This window comes from Triticum aestivum, chromosome 2A, assembly GCF_018294505.1.
Source record: "Triticum aestivum cultivar Chinese Spring chromosome 2A, IWGSC CS RefSeq v2.1, whole genome shotgun sequence".
In the NCBI taxonomy this organism is placed as follows: domain Eukaryota; kingdom Viridiplantae; phylum Streptophyta; class Magnoliopsida; order Poales; family Poaceae; genus Triticum; species Triticum aestivum.
In genome coordinates this window covers 451,135,056-451,154,929 of record NC_057797.1, presented here as the reverse complement: position 1 = coordinate 451,154,929, position 19,874 = coordinate 451,135,056, and the positions used below count along the sequence as shown (strand labels likewise).

Below are 19,874 nucleotides of genomic sequence, written 5' to 3'. Positions count from 1 at the left end.
TATATCCATTTTTGTGGTACAACCATTTATATTCATTTTTACGACAAGTAATTCAAAATAGATGGGACAATTTTTTAACCATATATCTTTATATTCGTTGTCACATGTATTTGTTGCCATATAAATGTTGGCATGTTATACATGTCTTATTAGTCAAATCAAAGTCCTAAAAATCATGCCCAACTTATAAACCCAATCAGAGGGAGTATTAGGGGCAATGTCCTTAGCCAACAGTTGGTTATATTGCCATGTTCTTTAATTGGTACTATCATCGAAATAGGCTCGCTAAGCCTAATAAAAGTAGGGTATATCATAAGAAAGTGTATAAAATAAAAATGAATCCAAGTATTTGTATGTAAACATATCAAACACACTGAAAAGGAGCTACAAGCGCATGCATTGGGAATAGCCTAATTGCCTGCCTTTCCACACTCTACAACGCAGAGGATGGAAATGCGGGAACTTCTCCAACACCATAAACTTTCTATAATATGAAAGCAAGGCGAAAAACTCCCACATGCAGAAGGCACCCAAGACGACCTACTCCTTGAATTTAGGCTAAACTGCCTCTATCCCACACTCTTGAGAAAATTGGCATCGATTCGATCTAGGGCTAAGTGGTCATCCTACTTTACATAGAACCCATGGCTATAAACCAAACGCTCAAAGCTTGCCCAGGAAGAGATGATGCAAGTACCACTCAACTTTAAACAAAGGTAGGACGGGCTAAACGTGGAATCGCCAACGGCCGTACGAACAAGTGGTTATTCTACTTTACATTGAATCAACTTATTGGTCATCTCATCCATGGCTATGCACAAAGCGCTCGAAGCTTACCCTGGACGAGATGATTCAACTACCACTCAACTCTAAACAAAGGTGGGGCAGGGCTAAACATTGGCCGTACACAAGCTAGAGTTGCAAAAGCAACTGAGATGCCATGCCCCAGGGCGTGAAAACATGAAACTGGAGTCTCTCTGGTTAGTGAGGCGGTAGCAACATGGTGAGTTTCTCACACCTTTTGACTTTTCCTGCCAGCGTTTGATTTCTCCAGCAGCAACTCTTGTATGGTGTTCGATGCTTCCTGCCAATCAAAGACCAAGCATGCTGGGAGATAACATCAAGTGATGCTGCAATATGTTACCAAAGGAACTCACTCACCTTTAGCTTCTGTCTTAGATTTTCCTCTTCTTCGTCTCGCCGACTTCTTTCTTCTGAAAAGATGTCGATCAGTGCTTCTTGTTCCTTGTTTGCAGTATCAAGTTGTCTCTGCAGATCCTCCAGCTGCGAAATGAAGACAGATTAGGGACCAGTAATATACTATACAAACTCTTCACAGAAGCATAACCATTGATCATGCCTTGGATTGGGATAACACATATAATGTACTCCCTCCGTCTGGAAATACTTGTCCTAGAAATGGATAAAATGGATGTATCTATAACTAAAATAAGTCTAGATAAAACCATTCCTAAGACAAGTATTTCCGGACGGAGGAAGTAGTAATTAGGTTATTTTATTTGCGAGGAAAAGAACATGGTAATTAGTTGATGTTGTGATGGTTGTAAATAAAATGTCATAATGCTAGACAGGTACTCCCTCTGTAAAGAAATATAAGAGCGTTTAGATCACTTGAGTGATCTAAACTCTCTTATCTTTACAGAGGGAGTACTCACCAAACAGAAACAACTAATGACTAATAAGAAGGTCTGTGAAAGTAGGATTTCCCAGCACCAAACAGTTCAACTTCTTATCCAACAAACCAAAAAGCAACAGAGTAGCATCTAAACCAAAAAGCAACAGAGTATTAAGCAATAGAATTATAATGACAATAGATAATGTTAAGAGTTGCAACAGCAAGCTTTTGTCCCACTGTCGGTGGGAACAGAAAATGATCATCTGGTTGTTTGCACTAGTACCAGATGATTTAAATGGTTCGTACTTATTTTGGAGAAAATATCCAAACTACAGCAGCATAACAGCACCATAATGTTCCTTACAAACTGTAAACCAAAACGCCAACATGGGTTACACAAGTACTAATAAATAGTTCAAGACACTGTGGTTTGCATGTGGGAAGACATAAGTGCTTACCCTCTCTGTCAAAGACTTGACCTTGTCCCGCTCCATAACCAGCTCTTGTGACGTTGCCTCTTCCACAATCAATAACCTGGCAGAAGAGCAGCACCACAAAATAGGGCATCTTATCGTAATCTCAAGATAAGATGTGATATCATAGTAATCACAAATACGGATAGTTGCAGAAACCCATGACGAGCAATGCCATGTTCAAACCCATACGGATAGTTTGGATCATTGCTACCATGTGTTTGTGGGAGGGGGGGGGGGGGGTAAAATTCACTTAGATGCACAATTAGGGGACAGGTGACGGGGACATGCATACCAACTCGCTTGGGGTTTCTTCCCCACTTTGTGCAAGTGCAAGCATTAAGGCTGTAGTTACTTTATTTGGTCCTCAAGAACTGTGTCACATTATGCTACACCTAAAAAGTTCCAGCGTGGGACAGATCATTCTATTGATCACATATCATGTGGACTTAAACTTACCACTTTACACTTCCCTTCAAATTATTTTGTAAGTGTGTCTCACAAGACTAATTTAGAACATCACACTGATCTTCTAGTTTCGACATCAGAAAAAAGTAAATAGTGCAGATCCATTTTCAGATATCTTGTATTTTGATTTTGGTATGCAGCAGTCTGAAGTCCAGATTATTGTTCTTGTTACCCATTTCAGCCAGTCAAACCCTAAAAAAAATTACTTACTAGAAGGTAGGCTCAATCCCTCAGCAGTTGCATAACATGGAGTGATGCAAGAAAATGACAGTTCTCACGATATTTGTTTCATCCATTCTCAAATATTTTCAACCAGTCCACATCGAGGATCTGTTATTGCATTACTGGCTGTATAATGATAAGAACATGAAAAATAGCCAAGCCCTGCTGATATTTACCTTTCCTTTAATGATGCATTTTCATCCCTCAATTGCTTGATTACAGGTTCATGATCATCAATGGAATGTCCATCAACGTTACTTCTTGCATTTGGTTCCTGGGGAGCAAACATGTTAGATAATAAAATCTCTTTTCAACAACATCCACATATATATATTAACATTATCCAGCAGTAATAACTACAAAAAATGTAACATGCAGATAAGTAATGTTCACTACATATATAAATAGGTAAAAAATGTAATTTCAAAGGCAAGTGAAAAATAGAAGCATATAATTACATTATACAACAGTAACTACAAAAGAATTGTAGCATGCAGGTAACACAGGTGCGTTATACTTATAAAACAAGTAAAGAATGTCATTTTGAAGGATAGCCTTCACATAAACATTTCACTTTGAAATGACTCCACCTGAAGTTCAATGTGTTTTCTATTAGGGTAGCTAGCATTCATTGCAGATTTGTCTTCCAGTCTATACAGCAGAAATACTAAGTCAACCATGAATTTGTCCAGTAAGAAAAATTATGAACCATCCAAGATTATTAGCTCATGACACTTCACTGTTCAATGCATATTAAAGAAAACCAACTTGTCCCAAAATCAAACAAAAAGAAATTCTGAAAAGAAACACTGTAGTAGATCAGAGGATTAAAGATGATAAGCGGTGTAAGTATTGTAATAGAAGCACACTTTTCAAAGCCACATGCATCATTGTGTAGGAAGGAAGGGTTTGAAGTGTAGATGGGGTAGGAAAGTCATCTGTTACACATATAAATAAATATAAACCTAGTGAAATACTTCATCCGTTAAACTAAAACACGACAATAATTTTGGAAGGGAGGGAGTAAGACGTTAATACTAAATTGAAACATCAGCACGAGAAGAAAAATTACCGCCAACTGGGATTTGGTTATGCTTCTTTCTTTTTCTGTTGTTCCATTGGACGCGGGTGTTGCCAAACTAGTATTCTCATTCTGGAAATATTTTCTATGTGCATTCAGGATATGAGATTTTGAACTTAATGACGGTGTGTTCACAAACTCAGAATCACTGTCATCACTTGTGTCTGGTAATCCATGCAGTATTGATCCCGCAGATCGCTTAGTCCTGGCAGACTTCTCAGCCTGTTGACAACTAAACGGTGTGCTTGTTTTCCCGCTCTTTTTACTGGAGGCAGAATATGATTTACCAGCGCTGCGCTGTTTTGGATAATCTTTCCCAGAATGACCTGGTGATGGTTGTGCTCCTGGGGAACCTTCAGGAGAGTTTTCTGATAAAAGAATAAAAGCAATATTGGTCAAGAAAATAGCTGGTTATCTGAAAAGAAAAATAATTTAATTGCTATTGAAGTTATGATAAAGTCACTCCAAGCCCACTAAAGAAATGCAGCCAACTCTATGATTTGGACACTAGCACAGTATCATACATATAGCTTTGACACAAACCCCTTACAATACTCCCTCCATTTCACAATCTTTGTTTGGCAAGCATGCCTATCTGAGATAAAATTGAAGTAACAATTTATGGATTGGACCATGCATGTCAAATTAGATGGCATTACTACCACTCCATCTAATATGAGCAAGTATGGTCTGATTTCACGGGTATTAATGAAAATCTGTGCCTTCTAGGTAGGGAAATGTCCAGAATCAGCCGACGGGCCGAGGGCAAGACCAGTCGCTGCGTGTGACGCCACGTGTCCCAGTCAGGGCCCACGCACGCGCAGCAGGCTCTCCAGAAATTTCCGTCCAGCGCACGCGAACTAACCCTTCTTCCCTGTATTCTCTCCTCTCTTTTGTTTACCAGCAACCCAGCAACCCAAATCAGAGGAGGCGGGTTCCGTCCAGCAAGTCAGCCATTGCCGCTCATCGCGTGCCACCGCCTCCCTACACCTAGGTCTCTCCTGGTGCCTGTAGTTTGATGGGATTGCTCAGGAAGATGAGGAAGATAAGTCATTTCCTTCTTTTCCCATGGCCACTAAATTTGCAAGGGTGAGGGAAGGAAGGCGAGCAAGGCTTTGCTGCGGGAGCCAGGGACGAGCTGAGAAGTGGAGCTGCAGGGGGGTGCTCTTCACCATCGACACTCATTGGGTCATCCGCCTCCACCTCCCAAGTCATGGCCGTGGAGTCCGCTGTGGGGCGAAGAGCGCGCCGCTGCCTTTGGCGACACTCGGTGCTACGACTAGCCATGGCCACTACTGAGACTCAGCACCTGCTGCGAGGCTGCCATGTACAATGATGGCAACCAGGCGGCGTGCTGCAACCACGGTCACCGCATGCTGGGACTGGCATCTGAACGTGCTACGACCATGGTCACCGCGTGTTGGGATCAACACCTCGGCATACCACAACCGCTGTCACCGCGTGCTGGGACCAGCAACTCGGTGTGCTGCAACCGGTGCCTCGGTGTGCCGGGACGGCAACGCGGCACGCTGTGACTGGCAATCAGGGATGCAGCGGCCGGCAGATGGGATGTTGGGACCGCCAACCGGCGATGATGATGCAACCGGTAGTCGAGGATGCATCGACCGGTAGATGGAGATGCTGGGACCACCACCGGGGATGCAACAACTGCAGATGAGGATGCTGAGGATACTGGGGGCGGCCGGCGGGGATGCTACAACCATGACAGGCAGTGCTGCGACCGGCGTCGGAGGAAGCTGCAACAGGTGAGCCATGCTGCTGCAACCGGCGCAGTGCAGACTTGGGACTGATGCACGACGGAGGTGCAAGCATGGACGTGGTGCTGCAACCGGTAGCGATGGTGCTGGAACCGTAGACGGGCGGAGCAGCAAGTGATACGGCCGCAACTGTGCTGCTGCGACGGCAAGCTGCGACCGGCTAGACGAATTGCTATGACCGGCGACACGGGATGTTGCAGCAGTGCTACCAGCGGGAGGCAAACGGGGGGTGCTGCGATGGTGATGTCTATGATGGCCTGATGGGGGCAACGGTGCTGAGCATGGTGAGGGTGCTGCGGCAGCGCAGCTGTGGGCAGAGACGCAAAGCTGGTGGCGGCTGCGGGTTGCATGCTAGCCTCTATCTCCCTTTTCTTCTGGGTCGAACACGCATGGGAGAGAACGATGAGAAGAGAGAATTGACCCATGCGGGAAAGAGATGCATATCTGGTGGCTGCCGTTGGTTCAATCTGACGATGGGGAGCTGACCGATCGAGGCTGGCGCCAGTCGGCCGGCACCTAGCACTCGCCTTCTAGGTATGCTCAATGATTACGAGTTGAACGACTAGTCTAGACTAGTCGCTCGACTAGTCGACGAGTCGCAAAGTGAGTGTCGACTGCATTTCTCGTGTAGACTAGCAGACCGAGTCGAGCCGTGGATGGACTAGTCGACGACTAGTCTGGGCTAGTCGACCAAATCGAGTCAAGCGACTCAAAATTTTGGAGGTATAAATGAGCTTGCTGGACGAGGCCGCCGCCACTCATCGCCGGGACGGCGGACGTCGCAGCCAGGCGCGGCCGCCGGCTGGAGCTCGTGCTCGGGCGGCGGCCGTGGCCATGACCCGTAGGCGAGCGCGGCCCTAGCGCGGCCCTGAGACGAGAGAGAAGGAAGAGAGAGAGAGAGAGAGAGAGAGGGAGGGAGAGAGAGAGAGGAGAGGAAGGGAGGAGGCTCGCCGGCGGAAGCGGCCGGAGGCGCGGGGCACGCGCACGTGCTCCCGTGCATGTTGGCACTGACGGCTGAGTTGGGATCGATTGGGATCTTAGGGTTCCAGTGGCTGGGACGTGAGTTAAGTATAGGCTAGCCACTTGGGCCCAAATGGGCCAGCTGGTGGAGGCGTGCTGTGTGGCGCTGGGCTGGGCTGGGCCTGACTAGTGTTGGCTACCACTGCTGGCCTGTAATGTGCTGTACAGTTTACTACATACTACTCCATACTGCTACTATGTATTAGTAGTTGAGTACTACAGTACTATGTCGACTAGTCCAGCACTAGTCTAAGACTAGTCCGATTAGTCTCTGAGTCTCAACCTCGAAACGACTCGTCGACTCGTAATCCTTGGGTATGCTGAACAGAGAGATATTATGGCTAGTGAGGAAGATGTGGTAATAGTTACCTGAAAAATAATTTTGGTGTCATTATGAAAACATACTTCACAAAGAGATCATTTGTATCAGATTAACATGCCGGGTCTAAATAAAAAATTATAACAGTGGTAAAAGTTGAGATTTTTTATTGCTTGTTCCCTGAACGAATTAAATTCTTTTAATCGTATATCTTGGGCAGTGAAATTAGTAATCAGTTATACATGTGCAAACACATTCAAATTACAATAAGAAGACGAGATCACAAGAATTCATTCAAAATGTAAAAAAGTGACAAAGATCAACCATTCAAAGGTTTTGAAGTCTGCTTTGAGCTTTCGAACTTTGTCAGGGAGTATTTTTTTAATGTTGAGGTGACATATCTCCAAATAATTAGAGCTTTTCATCATGTAGTTCAGAATAGTACATTTGTATGCTATGGCTAGGAACAAATTCCTTTATTGAGACAGAAGGCCTGCTCTAATAGGTCTATAATGGTAGTACAATATCCTTCTGTGATTAAAATTCTCAGCCTCGTTGAACCCATTTGGAACTGTAAACTCATTGACATTGCTACTATACAGATTGCCACAAACCCCTAACCCCTAGTGCTAGAGTTAGAGGTTTCTCATCTACAAGGGCAGTCAGAAACCAGACAGATATTTGGGATTTAACTGACAATAGGAACTAACAATTTAGGCAAATGAGTCTCTGTAAAATTCAGTTTGTGTGAGTATTGCACTAGGTCATCTTCTGCTTTGCTAATAGCATGAGCAAAAGCTATGCGCTGTTTTTGCCAAGACCAAGGCCAGCGTGGCACTTCTGACGCTACCCCCACACTAGAGCCGGAGGAACCAGGAAAAGGGCCCTGGTTCTGGTTCTAAGAAAAAGAGGGCGACTGTGTGATGTGGCCTATCTTAAAGCTGGTAGAGGTACTCCACTGTCCAAACCTATATATTTCTATAGGAAAAAAGTTACTTTTGGATGTTTAACTTCAGCCAGTCTATTCTATAACCTCATTTTTTAAAACGTGCCCCTGATCCAAAAGAAGCTACTCCTATTTGAGAATTACCAGTGACAGAAACTACGCATACGCACCTCAAATGGAACAAAAATGTGAAAATTAAACAAACAAAATTGATCCTGCAGCAAAGCCAAAAGAAGCAGATGCCATTGGTTACGAAAACAGATGGCAGGGACCTTGTATCAGCTATCTGCAACTACTTCCCTACTACAGTTTTTTTTAGGGAACTTCCCTACTACAGCTTTTTAAAAGAAAAACGCTAATGCACCCAAAATGAACATGATGTTTCCTTAAAATAAGAGAAAATTGCACGTGACTCCCCATACTATCACGGCTTTCTTACTTGACTCCCTCCACTGGTTTCTCTGCCACCAGGGTCCACCAACTATCACGACTTCCTCACTTGGCTACTTTCCACCATCAGACTAACAGACTTAGCTGAGGTGGATGCCGAGTCGTTGATGCCTCGGTTTCTCTCATCTGGATGTTGAGATGTACGCTGATGTTTTTCAACACATTTTTTTACTCTCGATATACTCCCTCTGGACCTGGTCCTTTAAAAGCTGTAGGTTTGGGCATCAACATGCTCTTCAAAATACAACTTGGGACATTAATTTCAAGAAAGAATCACTGATTTTTGGTTCTCGAATATCCTCCCTCCCACACATCAAGCATCTCATCTCTCTTCCCTCAAAAAGCATCTCATCTCTCTTGCAATGAAGCTTTACAACCTTAAATAATGGCTATAATTGTGATGCTAAGTGCATGCTAATTTAGGTTAACTCATCTTAATTTTGTCTCTGCGAAGCTAATTAAAAAAGGGCAACCTGGTGCATGTAGCTCCCGCTTGCACAGGGTCCAGGGAAGGGTCCGACCACTTTGGGTCTATAGTACGCAGCCTTTCCCTACATTTCTGTAAGAGGCTGTTTCCAGGACTTGAACCCATGACCTCATGGTCACAAGGCAGCAGCTTTACCACTGCGCCAAGGCTCCCCTTCCTCTGCGAAGCTAATTGCATGCAAAAAAAAATCTAAGATCAATGATTTTGTAAATTAATGTCATGTGGGTCATAGCTGATTAACACTATCAGTTAGTTAGGTGATAAAGTTATTCTCAATGAGATATGCGCCTGCAGAGAATGTAAGTGTAGAGGGAGTTGTCAATATTCATCTAAGCATCAAGTGCAATTGATAGTTTAGGGACCATGGCCGCGGAGAAACCAGTCGAGGGAGCCAAGTCGGAAAGTCATGATAGTTTGATAAGTTCAAGTGCAATTTTCACTAAAATGAATACCTTCATGTGTAAAGTGAGATTAAAATTTACGTATAATGTGTTGCCGTGTCCAGTCCTGGATGCTCTGGGGCAAACAGCAACCATCTTGAGGCACAAAAGGCCAGAGGCAACATGAGATGCACTATGGACATATATGATATATCCACAGTTCATTTCATTCACCATGTACCAAGTTTTAAGCAGGTAACCTGTAGCGTCCATGAACTTGGCTCACAGGTTTATTTTAGTCCAAACAAAGGCACTTCGGGCTAATCATGCCTACATGCCGACACACGCTGGCAAATCAGTCACGTGCGCGACATGTGATGAAGTCAAACCAACTCAGCACCATTTTGAAATTAGGTCTCTATGTTTTCCCCGATCCTCTTCTCTGTTCCTAAACCTGCTTGTTTACCTCGAGGTATTTGAGCAGCTGAAGAGCAGGACAAGAGAGTGACCTCACCCTGCAGCTCCACTCCGTGTCCCGCGCGCGAGGTGCTAGCCGCAAACAGGCTCACAGAAGCCGAACTCATGCCGACAAGGCTCCCACAAAGGAGATACAAGCCCCGTGATATCCGGATCAGGCAGTGACGCTGTGAGTCATCACATGTGGTAGCTCCACATGGGCCATCACATGTGGTAGCCCCACATGGTGCTCAACACTGGCAGTGAAGTCACCTGGCTGAATTGCCAGCCCAGCGACGACTGGTACAACCAATTCGACCCAGTCTATGACCTCTTCCTCTTCTCCAATGTTACCTGCAACTGCCTGCGCAGCCACAACCTCAGACACTGCCCCTGCCTCAGCAGTACCTGGACCTAGTTTTATGAGGTGGCCTGCGGTGACGGCTCCTGCACTGCCGACAACTTCATTAGGTGTGGCCACAACAAGAAGGGACTCTTTGTGGACGCACTAGACTAATGGCACGCTATGACGACCCGCTCTCCTTCCCAGTGGCGGAGGACGGGAAATTTTTAAGTAGGGGCGGATCCTTCACCGGCAACCACCCGGTAACGAACACCAGCAACGCCGCCGCTGCTCACCTGCGGCCGTGCCTATGCCCACGGCTAAGCCCTGTCTAGCTTCCGCTGCTCCCGTTGTCCACCTACCCGCCGCGTGAAGTAGCCACTAGCGCTAGGGTTGGTCGCTCGCTCGAGTGTTTTTTTAGGGGTGCTCGCTCGAGTGGTGTGCGTGGTAGCTGCGCTAGATGCCTCTCCGTTTCGGTCCATAGGCTGCTATCACCGCCGGCCGATCGAAGCCTCGTCCGTTCGGTCAACTAGCAAATGATGACTAGGCAAGTAGCATGACCAGGCCCAAGATAGCATGCCTAGGTCAATCGATGCCTCATCCGTTCGGTCCATAGGATGCACAATGATGCCTTTTTCTTCCTCTTTTCGCAGCCATTCAGCGGGATGCATGATGCGTACACAGCGATGCTCACTAGTATAAAAAATTCTTCGCCAAATCAAGGTAGGGCGGAGGCCCAACCTCGCCCTACGAGTCCTCCGCGAGTGCTCCTTCCCATCCAAGATCTCAATCACCTCCTCCCACCACCTCGTCGGCAACGACTCCCACAGAACAGGTTTTTTATGTGATTTTAGTAAATCTTGGTCTTTGTTTGCAAAATGAACACACAAGTCAAGTTCGTGGACTACTGTGCATCCACGCGCCAAGTCCATGTACCTTCACTGCAATTTTCTTTGTAAACCACAACCATTTCAACCATCAGATTTGCAACATTGCGTCGAATTTAACCATATAACTTAAGACTTCTTTTATCAGATCTAATGAAAGCACGAGCTCATCCAGTTAACACAGTTCCCTAAAAGAACATTGTGTTGTCTTTCTAAAATACTTTGTTCTTTAGGGAGTGTTCGGTTCCTCTCCGCTCCTCTAACTCCGCTCCCGGAGCGGACCAAACTTCAGCTCACTTTGCCGGAGCTGCCAAAACCAAGCTCCACCAACTCTGCGGAGTGGAGAGATTCCGAACAGGGCCTTAATCTTGACAATGCAAAATGTCACCATTCAAGATTGGTGAATTGTGTGCAGAAACTAAGTAGTCAATGTGTCTTGCTGGAAGGAGTACAAAGTATATAAATGGCGAACGCAGTTTTCGTACATCATTAAGTGAGCTATCTAGGTACGTCAATTCAAACATTTTGCACGCTGCAGCACGAAGCTCCTCCTTACTTTTGTAAATCCCGTTTCATTATCATTAGTAGAAAAATCAACATTAGTTTACTTAGAGAGAGCAATAGGAACAAAGCAGAAAAAAAAATCATAATTTACATAATTGGATTGCACACTTGTCAGGTTCGCTCGATTCAATATCTATGTATAGAATGATCTATTTTTCATGTAAACGAGATAAATGAATTTTTTAGATGACATTTGCGCATGAGAAATCTAAATACTTGTGTGCATATCAGTAGTTAATCTCTACTATTAAAGGGAGATTATGTTTCCCTCACCTCCTCCCCCGTCCCCCTACCTTGGTTTTTTCCTCTCCACGTCCCCCCTCCCCCCACCGGCCCACCCTGGTTTGGGATTATCTAAACCAAATCAGAACTTAAATTTCCTTGTCCTACTGGAAACCATGTCCTGCATTAACTCAATCAAATCTTACCAAAGCCATGTCTTGCATTAACTAAATCAAATCAAATCTTACCAAAACCTCAACTAAATCAAAACTTCCCTTGCCTTCCCCTACCCATACCCAAATCAAATTTTACAAAATCTCAACTAAATAAAAAACTTTCCTTGCCTTCATGTACCCATACTCAAATCAAATCAAATCTTACCAAAATCTAGAATATGGTGGATGTAAGTTATATGTCAGGCATGATTGGTGTTCAAACACCCCCGTTGCAACGCACGGGCAATTAGCTACTGTTTTAAAAATGGACAGTGCATACTTTAAAAAGACGGACAAAGGGAATACCACAGAACCACAAGTCTTACAGTACTTGATATTTTAAGAACTCTTGATGGTAAATATAAGAAATTCTGAAGTAGCCCATATGCTAGTATACTAAAAAAATGTTAACGAGTCACAGAAAAAATCAAACAGATGAAACGCCGATCATTCAATTACCTCTTCCTGTTTCAGGACTTCTGAAAGAGCGAGCTCCAACATAACCAATCCGATGAGCATTTCCTGACCTATGAGAGAGAGAAGGGTGTGATGAGTGCAAATTGAAACCATACTTCTGCTAATTGATATAAGCCACAATAATAGCCAGAATATAACTGCCTCTGTATACTGGTGTGCCAAGTGACAAATCAAAGAGAATGATAATAAAACGAACCAGTAATCCTTCTGCATTTGAATTAATCGTGCTTCAAGTCTTGCTAGAAGAGTTGTGCGCTCAAAGTCCTGCTTATCATGAGCTGGCTCTATGAAGTTAGCCTCAAGTACACCTGCAGATTAAATTGATTACTTCTCCAGCCGCTAATAAAATTAAAGTGATAACAACATACCAGAGTGACCTACCTATAACACCACGCCCACCACTTCCCGCAGCAGTCCACACTCTCCAGAAAGGCTAGAAGGAACAAATAAAATCTTAATGTGATAATAAAACAATCAAGCGATATAAAATAGAGAACGAGAATACTTCCTACTTCATTCATAAAGGTCAATGATATTCCTAAGATCATTCAATTGCTAGTATAACTGGAAGTGAACAGACTAATAGTATCAACACCAACAAATAAACATCATCTGCTAAGTAGACGTGTACAAAATATTCATAACTAATCAAGCTTAAAAGCATGATCTGCAGGACCCACCAATGATCAATGTGTGACAAAATACACTAGTAGTCTGAGAAAGCAATAATTATAATAGCTAGATTAGGAAGAAATGGACTGAAACCTCACAACCAAGAAAAAGGGTATGCATAGAAAGAACCTTTATCAGACGGTTCCTGTGATATACATTAAATCCTTGGACGTCAATATGGAATTTTGCATCCTTAACAAAGCCAATCGTCACATCAGCTACCATCTGAGACACAGAAGATCAAATTTGGTGAGTAATGAGCTACTGATATGTCATCAGGATTCAGGAAAAGGTCAAGAAGAAGAGGTTATAGTTTTCTACATTTGAATCTTTTGGAAGTCCATTAGTTGCAACCGGCCTGTATGTAACCTCTTTCTTCAGCATCATGTCAGTCACAATATTATGGTGCTCAATCTCTTTTCCACGTAAAAAAATTTGGAAAGCATCCGAAAGTCGGAGATACAAAATAGATGCATAACTCTGCAAAGGGAGATTACACAAGTCATCCTCAGCAACACGTCTAGCAGCGATAGTGCAAACTAGGACCAAAAAAATAGAAACATAATCAAAATAATGTGGCACAGAGACACAGATTCTAGTTTCTAAAACAAAAGAACAATTTCAATGTTGCAAATGAACCTATATACAACTACAAGCATTAGGTACTCTTGACAAAAATCACACACATCAACAGCTCAGCAGGCTCACGCAGTTTATAAGAAATCCAGGTGAGACATAAAAGATTCAGCTATTACTATTCAGTTTTTTTAGCAAGCAGCAGTTATCATTTTTGTCGCTGCATCAATGACGTCCGGCCCCGTGGTCGCAAACGTTCCAATGCAAATAAGATATTGGTCAATCTAAAAATGGAGACAATATAATGGCCTAATACCAAAGTTCTCATGATTATTGATTAGACTAACATTTTAAGAACAATGTCGAGTATCGACCATAAGTCAATCCCAACACATTATTGTGAACTTACCCTCAATGAATGCCTATATGTAAGGAAATGCTTGGAGTTAGGAAACCGCTTAGCCATCTCGATATTTTTCTCGTATCGACCATAAGTCAATCCCAACACATTATTGTGAACTTACCCTCAATGAATGCCTATATGTAAGGAAATGCTTGGAGTTAGGAAACCGCTTAGCCATCTCGATATTTTTCTCATCACGGTTACCACCTCTGAGTTGAATATCCTGTCCCCCTCAAACATCGTTAGAAACCAAGTTTGCTGATAAACCAAAATATGGTGGCACAGCGTCAGCTATTCAAACTTACATTTACATCAGCATCAAAGTCGAGTTCCAAATCTCCTTGGTCATCTTCCCAAAGATTGTAAATGATAACTCGAGTCCCCTGTTCCTTTATAGAACTAAACTGCAAATGTAGTGTACAGCAACTTTTAACACGAGATAATCTTATTGTCCTTGCAAAAATATGACATGCTGTAAATTCTTCATTTCTAAATCTAAATTAGATAGAAAACAAAACATATATACAACTCCATGTCACACATAGTACCAAATTTACAATATTTTTCTTGTCAGCAATCATATCAAGAGTTTTCGATTTTAAGCTGCCAGATATTTGACGATTTTTGGTTTTGCAACATTAATCATGAAATAAAGGGTATCTTCGTTGTGTCACAGGTCACAACTCACAAGTCACAAACTCACAATGCATAAGTGATGCAGCATAAGCTATACCTGTTCAAGTAGTTCTGCTTCAGTTCCATAAGGCGACCATGTAATGATAGTCTGTAGGCTTGTATTCCAATCAGCAAATGTACTCCGCAGCTTTCTTGTCCAATTCAGTCCATTTTTTTCATAATCAATCTGCAAAGTTTCACGAACATTGGAAATTCTAGAATTAAAATATTAAACACTTCACATAATAGATTTCCAGCAACTTAATCTTCATATAAACTGCAATGAACAAACATAATTCATTCTTTTTTTTTCAAATAAGCATTTGCAAAAATTACAGTAAAAATGTACATGATACAGTATATTAGAAATTGAGACTACCAATTTTGACAGAGCAATGATCCTACCATTGGAACAACAATATCCTCTTTACCAGTGCTCCTCAAAAAGGTATAAGATAGCATGCCAATGCTTTGTGTAGGCCTTCATGCAAATCGAAAACAATAGATCTCAGTTTCTTGGTAAGGAAAAAAAACTCAAAATGTGTAGAAATAGAAAGTCCACATGCAGCTCATATAACTATGTAACTGAAAATAAAAACTAAATTGCGATGGTCACATAGTACATTATGAGAATCACAACTAGTAAAAACACAAGGTACCTCCTCCCACAATACTATGTGCTGCTACAAACTACTCCATTCTTTCCTCCAAGCAATGTCTTATTTTACCTTTCAATATTTAAACAACAACAACAACAAAGCCTTTAGTCCCAAACAAGTTGGGGTAGGCTAGAGGTGAAACCCATAAGATCTCGCAACCAACTCATGGCTCTGGCACATGGATAGCAAGCTTCCACGCACCCCTGTCCATAGCTAGCTCTTTGGTGATACTCCAATCCTTCAGGTCTCTCTTAACGGACTCCTCCCATGTCAAATTCGGTGTACCCCGCCCTCTCTTGACATTCTCCGCACGCTTTAGCCGTCCGCTATGCACTGGAGCTTCTGGAGGCCTGCGCTGAATATGCCCAAACCATCTCAGACGATGTTGGACAAGCTTCTCGTCAATTGGTGCTACCCCAACTCTATCTCGTATATCATCATTCCGGACTCGATCCTTCCTCGTGTGGCCACACATCCATCTCAACATACGCATCATAATATGTTGGCAATACAAATTATAGAAGTAGTCGATGTACTAAACACTCACTTTGAATGATGAGGGAATAACACGACAAGGAAGACATTGCAGGTAAATTTGATTTATATGCTACCTCTATACTCTATACATTATACCAGGAGATATCAATTTTTATCTGGTATCTAAACTGAACTGGTTTGATTTGTAAGGCTACACAATATTCATGGTAAAAACCAGAACATCAGCACCAAGTCTAAACTGAACTGATTTGATTTGATTTGATTTACTAAACAAATGTTGTTTAGATAGTTTGGTAAGGCTAGACAATATTCATGGTAAAAACCATCATCTAGATCAAGTTGCTACAGCCTACAGGGATGGGCAATATGTTGCGACAACCTTTTGCCTTCTTTTCCACGGCTACGGGAAAAGACCAGAACATCAGCACCAAGTCTCATTGTACTTGTCTTGAAACCATTTCCATCTGCAAGGCAGCAAAGCAAGGAAATGAAAAGCTTCATAGTTTGACCTGCATACTAAAACATTTCAATGCATCAACTGCACGTGTTCAGGTAATTTACTCTTCCAACTTACATTGTCCAATGGTATTTGCAACTTGGCTCTTGGCCGAATAACCCAAGGACATGCACTGACGCATTTTATCTGGGTCCATTCCACCACCATTATCTAGGCAATAAGTTAAAAAAACTAACATAAATAAATATACAAAATTATGTCACTGTTGCTCCATTTGTATTTTCCATCTAAACCTGTTATCCTAACAAGGTATTGCACTTGAATTTGAAATAACATTGAATTGGATCGTATTCAGGAGCTGATCGAATAAGGGGCTTATAAACTTGTAAGGTTAGTCGGACTATTTTATCCATTAGGTTTTATTTTGTAAGGTTCTCTAAACTAAATTTGGCTCATCCGTCAAATAATTGGTAAGACAAAATACCATGTGTTTTATATGGCATACGGGATATGGCATCCTATACTAGAGTGTTGTATACTTATACTCCATTTAACATGCTATGTAAATACAAGAAAATAATTTTAGGGATCTCGGATCTGTCGAGGTGAAGTAAAAAAAGCTTATGTACTTAAGTGAGACAATAACAATTGTTAGGACGGTGATGCAGTTTGCTTTAGTTTAAACTGGTGGTAATCAGCCGTATAAGTTCATGTTTAGGTCTATCATGAGTCCAGCGGGAGATGTTTCTTTTGGTAACTTGATCCAGGTAAAGATATTCTTATTTTCAATATGTTTTCTAGTCAAATAACAAGAACGGAGTATATGTCGTCATCAGTATATAAATAAAGAGGACAGAAATCGCACCTTCAACAAGGAGCATTCTTGTTTTGTCTTTACTATTCTCCAACATGTCAATGTTCACAAACGTAGCTCCATTTCTAACCTAAAAAGGAAGCCAATCAGTAATCAGGCAAGGATTTGATTCTACAAACTAGAACAACTTAGGCCTCCTTTGGTTCATAGGATAGGAATAATATAGGAATAGGAAAATCATAGGAAGTGAGATGACATGCATCTCAAATCCTATAGAGAAAGAGATGTCATTTGATGCATAGGATAGGATTTTTTTCCATTGAGTCTAGGCTAATGTTTTTTCCCTTTGAAATGTGAAGGATTGATTCCTATATACGTAGGAATAGGAATCCATTCCTTTAAACTAAAGGGCTTCAAAGGAATTTTTCCTACAAAGTTCCTATCCTTTGCAATTCCTACAATATTCCTATGAACCAAAGGAGGCCTTATATCTTCTTTAGCTTACTTCATCGAGTGAGTTGTCCAGAAGCTCAGCCAAAGCTGTAACATTGATCAAAGTATATATTAGCCAACTGACATGATCAAAGATTGAAGGGTGATGTGAACAAACAATGCATTGCTGATTGTTGTGTTTTCTTAAGTGTTTGTGTGAGGAAACAAGAAAGACAGAAACAAGGTGAAACGAAGATGAAGACCATACCCCCTAGAGCCCACTTGTGGCTTGTTGCATTTGAGTGCAAAAATTTAGGATGTACGCGGACATGTTCCAATCCAGATGCTGAAATAAGTAGTTGAGAATACAAAAAAACAAGAGTTACTATTTTTAGTGGTGAGGATAAAAAGCTAACAAGTTCCCAAGAAATTCTTTCCGTCCATTCAACAAGGCTCATCCCTATTGAAACACATAAGTTTCTAAGATAATAGCAAATATACCAATTGAGCTGCTATCTTCCATCAGATAAATCCATGAAAAAAGCCAGGACATTGAATGAAATGAGAATGTTTACAGTCCACACAATTAGGAGTATAAAGGGGCAGCCCCAGTGCATGTAGCTCCCGCTTGCGCAGGGTCTGGGGAAGGGTCCGACCACTTTGGGTCTATTGTACGCAGCCTTTCCCTACATTTCTGCAAGAGGCTGTTTCCAGGACTTGAACCCGTGACCGCATGGTCACAAGGCAGCAGCTTTACCACTGCGCCAAGGCTCCCCTTCAGTCCACACAATTAGGAGTATATTGTATTTTATTACTTCACATATTCATAAGGTTGTTTTGAGAAGTATCAGCACAAAACTATGCAGATGTACAGTAGTATAAACATACGCTGGCCAAAATGCCCTGGCAGTAGACGGAAATAGTTTACAATGAAATCATGGACTGGGGCATCAAAAACATTTTCTATGCTAAGTGTAGTCTCGGTTTGGTCGAAGTTGATCCCATTCTTACAGGGATTCACCCCACAATGCAAACCCGGAATCGTATGTTTTGGTAATGATGACCGGTCCGGCGTTCATATGGGTAGGGTTTATTTGTGATATTTCTAAATAAATGCTCTCCATTCTATTCGCACATCATTTGTTGTAATAATCTCAAATGTCAGATCGCATGAGATTCCTCAGTAAAGAACCAAACCGCTCAGATTCTTAAAGCATTCGTGCACCGATCGACCTTCAGCGCGTGTAAAGATTAACAAGAAAAAGGGGGAACAGAAGAAACATTCGCTCTTGCATCCAATTAGCCATGTCTGACGGGAACACCGCATGCAAATAAAGCAATGAGAAGAGGCAGTGGCTTCACACGAATCGTAAGAAGATGAAATAATACCAGATGGCGGCGGCTCCGCACCCCCAGCCGGATTCCCGTCGTAGTCCCCGGCCTTCCAGAACTGCTTCGTCGTGCCCCTCGACGGCTGTGGAGGCGCCGGTAGCGGATCGAGGAAGCCTGGTGGCACGTCCACGCCGACCACGGGCCCCGCGGAAACCCTAGCCCGCTTCCCCGCGGCGCTGTCCCCTGCCGCGCTGTGGGACCTCTTTGCGCTGCCGCTGACGCCGCCGTCAGAGTCGGAGTCGCTGCTGCTGAGCTCTATGAACTGAACCGGGGCGCGCGGTCCGCCGCCGCCGGCGCCAGTCGCCGGCAGCGTGAGGCGCTCGTCGGCCGCCTCGGTTTTCACCACCCGGGGGTTCATGAGCGAAACAGAAAGGTGGAGGGGGCCGGTCCGTGAATCGGGGCCTCTTTCCTGATTTCTCGAATTAATTGTTTTGCCCTTTACATCGCCGAGGGGTTTTATAGTGCAACGCTGACCTGTGCCCCCATGATGACCACCTTGGTGGAGGCCACCCGTCAGTGGCGGTAGACGCGCCCAACTTTTGCAGGTGGATTTAAGAGCGATATGCCAGTGTGGTAAATGTAGCCCTGAAACCGCTACGTTCCGTTCTCCTTTGGGCATCTCCCAACAGTTATGAAATAGGTGTCGGTAAATTTGTCATCTAGAATATAGTGATGATGTGGCATGTATTAAATGTGAAGAGAGAGCAAAGTTGTATGTAGATTAACCAACAACAATTGCACAGGCTTCAAAATAAAATAGAGAGCAATCATATTTATTGTCTCATCATCTATTGAATAGCTTACATACAACCCATTGAAATAGTAGTATGATAGCTTATTGGTTGATGCCATGAACATTTTACCAATAAAAC

At 42.9% G+C, this 19,874-nt stretch overlaps 1 protein-coding gene across 1 annotated transcript; it reads right to left on the bottom strand.

Annotated features, from left to right (window-relative positions):
* Window positions 1-685: 685 nt before the first annotated feature.
* On the bottom strand, window positions 686-19,434 carry LOC123188960 (protein MICRORCHIDIA 7). The gene is made up of 20 exons (XM_044601254.1): window positions 19,000-19,434; window positions 17,879-17,956; window positions 17,684-17,718; window positions 17,230-17,308; window positions 16,482-16,574; window positions 16,287-16,371; window positions 15,156-15,231; window positions 14,809-14,937; window positions 14,381-14,479; window positions 14,197-14,298; window positions 13,418-13,576; window positions 13,226-13,321; window positions 12,806-12,857; window positions 12,621-12,732; window positions 12,407-12,474; window positions 3,872-4,248; window positions 2,976-3,073; window positions 2,095-2,170; window positions 1,162-1,284; window positions 686-1,084 (listed from the first exon to the last, which is right to left on the bottom strand). Exons 1-20 carry the CDS (start codon window positions 19,358-19,360, stop codon window positions 1,013-1,015), a joined length of 2,370 nt encoding a protein of 789 aa, XP_044457189.1. The 5' UTR covers window positions 19,361-19,434; the 3' UTR covers window positions 686-1,012.
* Window positions 19,435-19,874: the final 440 nt, after the last annotated feature.